Genomic DNA, 10,033 nt, shown 5'->3' with positions numbered 1-10,033 from the left:
ATTGGGATCTCTTTCTCTTCGATTGTTCACTTATAAGGATGTAGTGAACTTGTTTGAACATGTTAGGCAATCTTGACTTGAAATCTACTTTGTGTGCAGATAGAATAGCCATCCCTGCTTTTTTCTAGTTTCCTGCTTTAAATATTGTCTTCCATCTTCTGACTTTCATTATGAATTTCATTTTGAATTAACTGTGTTTCTTTTATGAGGCATATTGTTGGTTCTTGCTTCTTGATCAATTCTGCTAGTTTGTTTCTTTTTTGGATGAGTTGAGACCATTTAGTAGAACTGATATTTATTGATTTATCTGTATCTTGTAATTTTTATGTTATTCCTTCCCACACCTTTGTTTATGTGCTTGCCTCAACTGGTGGATTCCATCTGTTTAGTTTTGTGGAGTTGTAGTCCTCATTATCTCTCTCTAGAGTGTCTTTCAGAATATTCTGAAGATCTATTTGGTGGTCATGAATAGAAATTATTTTTCAGTTGTTGTTTTTTTGTGTTTGTGAAAGTATATTATTTCACCATCAATTTTGTAGGATAGTTTTGTGGGGGTACATTGATCTGGGTTGGAAGTTTTCTTTCAGGGTCTGACATATTTCAAGCTCACCTTGACTTGAGGGTTTGTATTGAGGAGTCTGGTGTGATTCAGGTGGGCTTTGCTGTTATGTGATTCATTTCTTTTTCTCTAACAACTTTCAATATTCTGTTCCTGTGTTGACTTTCTGGAATCTCGACTATGATGTGTCTTTGTGTAAAGTCGTTTTGGTTATGGATAACTGATGTTCTATATACCTCACTTACCTGTATGGCAAACTTTGACTGCTTGGGAAGTTTTCTGCCTTTACCTTTGGGATAACATTTTTATGTATTTTGTGCTATCTTTTGCTTTTGCATTGACTCTGATTGAACTTATTTTTCACTGCATCATCTAGTAGATGTTGGATTGATTTTCATGTCCTTTGCTTCAGAAATAACACTTCCTATGGTCAAAAATTGCAATCCTGTCTCATACATCTGATATTCTATCTTTACTGTTTTCATTCAGCTGCATATACATTCAATGACATTTTAAATATGGATATCTATTTGAATACTTCATGAGTTCCATTTCTTTCATAGTTTCAGTGTTCATAGTTTCTGTAATTTTTCTTAAGCTCCTGTTTTTGTTTAGATTTTTAATGTGTATCTGCTCTGGAGTCAAGAGCCATGTCTTTCTTTATGATCAACGTCTCTGTAATTCCCCGGGAATCTATTTCTGCTTTAATTTTTATCTAGAACCTCATTCATCTGCTTTGATACTTCTGCTATTACCACTTCAGAGATTCTATGAGTGTGGGTTTTGAAGTGTTTCATCTCATTTCCCACTGGTTTTGCCTTCAATAAGCTGGATGTTTGGGGTTGCATTTTGCTTACATGTCTTCTCATTTTCTATTTAACTTCTATTTTTCTATTCATATTTAAATTCTGGGTTGATGCTTGCAAATTGCTTATGGCAAGTACCTTTATTGCTCGTATTTAGAACCCTTAGGATGTGACTAGTCAGAGATGCCTTCCAGTTGTAGCTATTTCTTTATTTTGAATCTCTTGTAAAGTCCTACCACTTTAATAATTCAGCATGAGAAGTTCCTGTCCATATGGCCTACCCCGGATTCTCTGGCACTGATCTCTATTATTGTTGATGACCTGTATGCTATCTCCATCTTGGCACAACAGGGAGAGCATTCTAACAGAACTACATGTTATCTAGGCTAAAATATTAGGATCAGCAACAATAATAGCATCAACCACAGCCAACCATTGCAGTCTGCTGTGTTCATTGATCTATTCCATTGAAAAGATCCTCCATGGAAGCCTCTGCAGTCAGCAGTAGTACCAGTGCATCTGCACTCCCCCACTCAGTGAGACAGGGCTCAGGGAGAAAGCACTGTTTGCTGTTTCCTTCTTCACTGAAGTCGCTCCTACAATGATGGGGGAGGTGCTTTTCAGTGGGGTGTTTATCAGCAATCAACAAATGTTTATTAGATCCTTCCTAGATGTGGCCTTTGACCTCACCACCCAAAACAGTCTTTTGGTACCTTTAGATTCCCAACAATTGACTTGATGCTTGTGCTTGGAAGAAAACACTGGGTGGAGATTTTGAGTTCGGTTTCACTATCCATAACAATCTATACAGCAAAATAGTGTCCAAAGTATCGAATTAATGATTTGAAGGATCACAACCCTCAGTCGTACTTTAAGAATAGTAAAAGATGAAAAGGAAAGACAGTTTTCTGCAACTCACATCCAAACATCTGTAGTACAAGACATAGAGAAAGGATCTTCCAAGTTGGACGGAAGAAATTAAATAAGGTACTTTGACTTGGACCCTACCACTGGGACTGACACATTGAAACTCAGAAATAGGAAATCCCTTGATGACAGTCTGATTTTCATAGACTGAATCATAACAGGTAACTGAACACCAGATATTGGTCTGTCACCCTGGAAAGGCAGACTTCACCTATGGTCAGCCTCTCTACCTATTAAGTACATTGGCTTTGGGCTCCAGAAAAATCTCATTGACAGCAAAGCATCACAGCAGTGGGAGCTGTGCCAGAACTGTGCCAGCATCATTGACTATGATGCCTTGTGGATGCTTCGGTGCTCTGCCAGACTCAATGGCCATGCAATTCTAGCCTGGGACTTTGCTGGCAGCAGTGATCTGAGGCTCCACACCCTTCCTACTGCTACAGTGATCCCAGCAAAGGAACACATAAGGATCACACCACATTGCCTGCTCAGAATCTCTGGACAGGATTCCTTGGTGAGGCAATACAAGGCAAAGCCAGTCTGAATATGCAATTTAAGTAGTCCTTTCTTCAAATATATACACATTGATGGATGACCCCAAAAGTTAAGGCCAACCAAGGAAATACAGCATAAATGAAAAGAAAATATTGTGGTGTGACTGACACCACAGGGGAAAATGTAAACTGGCTGACAAAAAATTAAGCTAAATACCTTAGAAAGGCCAATCAAACAGAAAAACGCAGAGAGACATTTCACTGAAATGTGCAAAACAGTGAACAGAATGAGAAATTCCACTTCAAATCAATTAATTCACTTAGACACATAACATATTGGATTATGATTATTGTACTGGGGATTGAACAGAGGTCCTTTGCCCGAGAGCCAGGAGGTGGAACCACTGAGCTATATCCCTGGTCCTACTATGTTGTATTATTGAAAAATATTCAACTCATGGCATGCATTCCTTCCACAAAAGTGATAACAGATGAGGTGATGCAAATGCTAATATTTTTAGATATAACTTTTGCAAGGTGTAAAATACTTCTAAATATTGTCTTATATGTCACATAGATACAGTTTTATCTGCAATATAAATTACTATAAAGAAAATGAATAATTTTTGAAAAATAAGAATATTAAAGAAAATGTATAAGCAAGAACTTCTTATCTCCCACAAATTTATCAATATGAAATGATTTCTACAATCTCCAATGATTGTTAGGAGACGGTTCCCAAAACTGGTTCTCTAGAGAAATTAAAATTTCCTCAGAGGATACCTATGACTTCTTCACAAGAACAAAGGCAAAACAGAACTTTCTTGAAAGTAATAGAACTATGTTCCCTTCCCATTGTTTTCAGACACATACAACTATGAAAACACTCACTTTGTTATATTTTTTGTGCCCCAGGTGGATGAAGTGTTTGGCAAATGGGAAATAAATTGAACAATTTATTTAATGAGGAGCTCTGAGAATTCCAACCTCGAGACTGCAGAAAATTTAAGAAAGTCCCACGGTACCTGTACTCGCATGGTCTCGGTCTCCATGCAAACACAGGCATGTGGGCTTCCTGTGCAAAGATGGTGGCAAAGGAGAAGCTTCAGTGACAGCTGCTGGACAGAGTCTGTGTATCGTGGGGAGGGCAGGTGCGGTTAGAAGGTGGGTACCAAGCCTCACCTTTCAAATAATGACACTGGGAAAGTCCTGTAATTCTTTAGATTGTGAAGGTGAAATATTTGTACTTTGGAGGCCTTTTTTATACCATTGGTTCTTTTCCCGCTCTTCTTCTATTTTCCTCACCTCACTCTTTGGAATCTAAAGCCCTTCTCCAATAAGAGGTATTTTCTGGAGGGCTCTGACTCTTATCTTTAAAGTATAGACTCCTTTCAGAATTTCTCCATCCGGTTATTCATTTATTAACTACTCGCCAAAGATGTATTATGCATGAGGTATTGGATATATTTTCCCAAATTTATTTGGCTATTTTTTCAGTGTTCTCTTCTCAATGGAAATTTGATTTACTGAAAGTCTCCATTCTATGTGATTGTAGTTATCACTTCTCATTGTTTCTAACAGCAGCTATCAATAATGTCAGGATTTCTGATGCTCCGTGCTGAATCTAAATTTTTTTCGTTTTATCAACCCCTTTAAAGGGTAAGGAAAATATTGCGTGATTGAAGTTGGAGGAGACAGCATTTCCGTGCTCATGAATTTAACATACAGTAGCCTTTTAATGTAACCATCTCCTCTTGCATGTGGTTTGAAATGACTATTCATGATTGAGATAGGGAATTGTCCTTGGTTTCCTTATTTGCAATTATTCTCAGCCCTGCCTGATGCCCTGAGGAGTGTTGGTTAAATTTTATCAAATGCAGTTTACATATTATGGCTTTGGTTCTGACTTCACTTTATTGACTAAGGTGTGCAAGGAATTATGTTTACAAACATCTATGTCCTTAATTCCCAGAGCTGATTTTGCTTGTAAATCTGGTACTTTTCTTTGAGAGTAGATATTACCACATTCTACTTAATTTTGTTAGTCACTTGTGTGCTTATACTCAGGCATATAATGGGTCAGAAGACTTCTCTTTTGCATCATAGTGGACATTTTGGTACTTCCATACTTCCAGCAGTTTTATTGTCCAGTACCCTCACAGGGACAGGCCCAATTTAATTCGCTGGAAAGATACATGATGAGGCAAAACTCTGACCCAAAAATAAATGTGAATTTACTAAATGTGAGAGGGTCATAAATAAGATTTAAAAAGTTACTCTCGACCTGATTTCCCACTTGACCCTCACCCCCAGCTCTCCATCATACTTGTCTCTTAAGTCTCCTTTGCAAATTTATCTGATGAAGCAATCACACATTCCATTCTCTGAACCTAGAGCCTTTCCATCTTACTTACTTTCCCTGATTAACAGTGAGTCATCCCTCCTCTCACACGCTGTACATTCCTCTTTCAGGGAAGACCCTCCTATATATTCCTGCAGCATTCATTGATTCTCAGTGACATTTTTCTGCTTTGAAGTAATAGTCATGTTTTAAGTCTTGATAGTATTGTCCTTGGTTATCATGGGGATGCTAAACACGTATCTCATCTTTTTTGTTTTTCTAGGGTGAATTGGGTTATATCACTTTTGAATATTTTAATAAAATTCATCAACTACACATTTTGGCCATTGACCCTGGGATTTTCCTGCAGTACACTCCACATAAGAGCACACATATGAATGAAGACAATCATACTTGTCTTCTGTTTGCTTTTAATTGTGACGTAGTTTTGTTTCCACTTCTTAACAATGTAGGGCAGAACATTTTCCTCTTGGAAGAATTCACGCAGCAGGTACTCTCTAAAAGAAAGACCTATGGGGATCTTCATTAGATAAGAGTGCTGTAGGGCAGTCAAAGAAGTAATACACACATATTTACACGGAGAGTTCCATTATTGATGGTGGTCGCACAGGAAGAGTGTTATTGATAAGAGATATACATGCAAGTGAGACTGACTGAGTCATTTAGAACAGAAGCTCAAATTATTAAATGCCCATTGTAGGTAACAAGCACAGTATAAATATTGGACCAGCTCATGGAATTTTGCCTTCAGTACTATCCCGCAGCAAATTCTTACTAGTCCTGCTGCAAAGATGGAGTACCTGTACTAAAGAGAATTTAAATAACTTGCCCAAAAGAAATGGGTTTTTTGGTGGCACACAATTCCATTCCAAAAAGTCTGATTCAAGATCCCCTTTCTAAAGTCATGAATGTGACTTTATATGTGACATATAGACCCAAAATAGCACACTGGAGGAGCTCTAAAGTAACTTTAACAGTGATAATAACAAAAGTACTTGTTATCACTTACCTAGACTGTTTGAGAACAAAGGCAGTTTAAAACGTGTCAAGTAAGATAACAGCAGTAATCACAATTTTAGAAAGAAATAGTAAGGCATTAGAGGGACCAACTTGGTTAGTGTGAAGGGTCTAGTTGCAGAATAAAAAGGATTTTAATTCAAGATATATTTCTTGAATATATCATAGTGCTTAAAGAAGCATGAAGAGCACCAAGGAGAGATATGAATTCAAGATTTTTTGAATGAGCTATGTCTGAAATTCAATAACACATATAGTGTTAAGCAGAAGGATTATTGAGTCAATGATAAAAGAGAAATTTTGGAAACTTAGAGAAATTCTTAATGATTACACACTTTGAAAGCAAAATAGAAGGCCTCAAGGCTAGGGAATCATTCAGTGGCAGGAGTCAATGCAGAATGGAAAAGATAAACATTCATGGATGACTGTGTAATGTTCCGACTAGCTGAGGTCCTGAATGGCTGCTCCTGGAATGTTGTGCTTTTCCTTCCTTCCTCAGGAGATACACCAGCTACATGGAAGCAGAGAACAGGACAGGTGCATCACACTTCCTTCTGCTGGGCCTCTCAGATGATCCTATATTGCAACCTCTTCTCTTTGCACTGTTCTTGGCCATGTACCTCATCACAGTGTTCGGGAACCTGCTCATCATTGCAGCTGCCAGCTCTGACTCCCACCTCCACACACCCATGTACTTCTTCCTCTCCAATCTTTCCTTCATTGACATCTGCTTAACTTCCTCCACGGTCCCAAAGATGCTGGTGAACATCCAAACACAGGACAAAGGCATCTCCTACATACAGTGCCTCACTCAAGTTTATTTTTTCAATATTTTTCTTGGCATGGATAACTTTCTCCTGACTGTGATGGCTTACGACCGCTTTGTGGCTATCTGCTACCCCTTAAAATACACAGTCATCATGAACCGCCAGCTCTGTGGCCTTCTGCTTCTGGTGTCTTGGATCATCATGTTCTGGGTCTCCCTGATTCATATTCTACTACTGAAACAGCTGATCTTCTCCACAGGAACTGAAATCCCTCATTTCTTCTGTGAATTGAGTGAGATGCTGAAGGTGGCCAGCTCGGACTCCCTCATCAACAACATCTTTCTCTATGTGATGACTGCCCTGTTTGGTGTGTTTTCTGTCACTGGGATTCTCTTCTCTCTTCTCCTAATCTCCTCCATACTGAGGATGTCCTCTTCTGTGAGCAGGTACAAAGCATTTTCCACCTGTGGGTCTCACCTCTGTGTGGTGTCTTTGTTCTATGGGACAGGATTTGCTGTGTACCTCAGTTCTTCCGCCACTCTTTCTACCCAAAGCAGCACTGTTGCCTCTGTGATGTACACTGTGGTCACACCTATGCTGAACCCCTTCATCTACAGCCTGAGGAACAACGAAGTGAAGGGGGCCACGGCAAGACTCTTCAGCAGAGCAGCCTCCTGTCATCCATGGATCATTGACCTCTGAACTAAGTGGATGTTGTGTCCTCTGATGGAAATGTAAATTTCATTTAATGGTTGTTTATATTCTCTAAGCATTATGTTTAAATTCTTCTGTTCCCCATGACTCTGCTTTCATATATCTTTCTTATTTCTGTGCCTGCAAACAAATCCTAGTAACTTTTTGAAGCTTTTGCTACCTTTTATGATGCATAAATTTCCAAACTTGGTGAGATGAGTTACAGGCATTCGTGAGATTTTCAACTAGGCATAAAGGGCTTATATCAAGGGTTGGCCTGTTTTCCTCAAAAACTGTGTGGGTGTTAATGTACCTCACCTCTATTTGATTATATTTCTATTTTTCTGGAAGATATGGAAGGAAAGTCATCGGAGAAAATATGTTTAATGTACCAATACTCTACTTATTGTTTCCCATGGATGTTTTCCTTCTAAACCTGTTCTTTGAAATATTTCTCTCATTCACATAATTACTGAAAGGAACAGACTGAAATTGGAGAGGACCATAACTGGAACCTGACATGCTTCTATCTGCGGTCCCAGTAATTATAATAACAATAATTGGATTTTAGACAGCAAAGTTGGAATCTGGCTTGGAGAGCAGTTACATTCATATGATTCATAGTGGTGAAACGTCTAGCATAAGTTGAAAGATCACTTCATTGCTTGTGATTCTTTCATTATTCTTTCCTCCTTTCCTTGCTTCCTTCATTTGTCCTTCCTCCCTCACTTCCTCCCTCCATTACTTCTCTTTCTTTTTGAATGCTTTATGGGTTAATTTAAAGCTATTTCTCATTGCTCTACTGAAAGATATTTCATTTTAAGTATATGTTACAATTTGTCTGCAAATGAAATAATCGCTTCACAATACATTTCTCAAAGCCTCTTCACATTGGCATGCAATTCACAGTTACAGTATTAAAATCTATTTCAGTGGCACATATTGAGCTCCGTTATGGGGCAATTTTCTTTTTGATTTGGTGAGAAATCTACAGACTGTCGTTCATTGTAGCTTACACTTTTAAAATTCTAATCCAAGAAGGTTCTGATTTCATCACATTCTAGCTGGAGCTAGACATATTCTACTTTATTTAATTTTATTTTTTGATTTTCTTGGTACATTTTAGGTGTACAGTACAGTTACATTCGTCATTGGAATCTTGGACCTTTACATGAAAGATCTTTTTTCTCATTTTTCCCCCATACACTGGCCCTCTCATCAGGCCCTCCTACCTTCCCTATTTACAAATACTTTATTTCCACTTTTTCATTTTCTCAGGTTTTTTTCTTGTCCCTTATTTCCTTTCCCCTACCCTTCCCACTTCCCCAGAACATTTAGCCCTTTTCTTCCTATTTCACACTGTCAATTTTATCATTCAAATCTTATGTACAATTAGTTTTTCACAACAAAATATTCAGTATTTACACATGTGACTTATTTATTTCACTTAAGAGTATAACTTCAGTATGCATTCCTTTTTCCATGAATGTCTCTAGTTTCTCATCCTTTATGGCTAAGTACAATTCCATTTTATAGAAAAACCACATCTTTATCCAGTCTCCAACTGATGGGCAAATGGGCTGTTTCCAAGTTTCAGCTATTACAAACTGCTCCACTATAAACATGGGTATGCATATATCACTGTGTAATAATTCTTTTAATTCCTTTGGAAAGATACCCAGCAGAGGTGTGGCTGAGTCAAATGGAACCTCTAATCCCAATTCTTAGAGGTGTCTCTGTATTGATTTCCATAGTGGAATTTTTAAAAAATAAACTTTTATTGCAAAATGGCATACATAAGACAAATGCAAAAGCAAAATCAAACAACTGGAAGTCATTTTTCTTCCCTTTATTGCATAACACATATTTGTCATGAAGAAAGTATCTGACAATGTCATAGATTGTACTTTTCTTTCTTACTTGTAAAATTTATTGTTGTGATAACTTGTGCTCTGCATGTTCTGCCCTTCTCAGATGATGCTTCATAAATGCTTCACCCATTTCCTGAGAGAGCTTTCTACTTTTGTCAAGTGTACATTTTATTATTTACCGTATTCTGCATAATGTACAATAGTTACCTTGAAACTGTTTAACTGAACTCTTGTGTCCTTTCACCAAATCACATGTGATTCTTCATACCACAGCCTCTCTTCCTCATCACTTTACACTGTCCCTAAAAATTGTGCTTTCTACGTCCACATATAAACGTGCTCACGTGGTGGTTGTGTATTTATTCCTGGTGTGTTTTACTTGATTTACAGTTATAAGGGTTATACCGGTTGTAGCAAAGCTCATGATTACTTTTTTCTGTGTGGATTATTGTATTTCATTGTGTCTATAAATCACATATCATTCTCCATTTTCTTAATAATGAACATTTTGTTGAATCCATACCATGACTATTGTGA

At 37.8% G+C, this 10,033-nt stretch overlaps 1 protein-coding gene across 1 annotated transcript in view; it reads left to right on the top strand.

The window, feature by feature from the left end:
* LOC104860580 (olfactory receptor 7D4) overlaps positions 1 to 7,644 on the top strand; it is a 152,991-nt gene extending 145,347 nt beyond the window's left edge. The window contains exon 3 of the mRNA XM_033759829.1: positions 6,665 to 7,644. Coding sequence (XP_033615720.1) covers positions 6,665 to 7,634 — 970 coding nt within the window. The 3' untranslated portion in view covers positions 7,635 to 7,644. The remainder of the gene's footprint in view (positions 1 to 6,664) is intronic.
* Positions 7,645 to 10,033: the final 2,389 nt, after the last annotated feature.

This window comes from Fukomys damarensis, unplaced genomic scaffold, assembly GCF_012274545.1.
Source record: "Fukomys damarensis isolate Sample0158 unplaced genomic scaffold, DMR_v1.0_HiC HiC_scaffold_37, whole genome shotgun sequence".
Classification (NCBI taxonomy): domain Eukaryota; kingdom Metazoa; phylum Chordata; class Mammalia; order Rodentia; family Bathyergidae; genus Fukomys; species Fukomys damarensis.
This window is presented reverse-complemented; position numbering and strand designations above follow the sequence as displayed.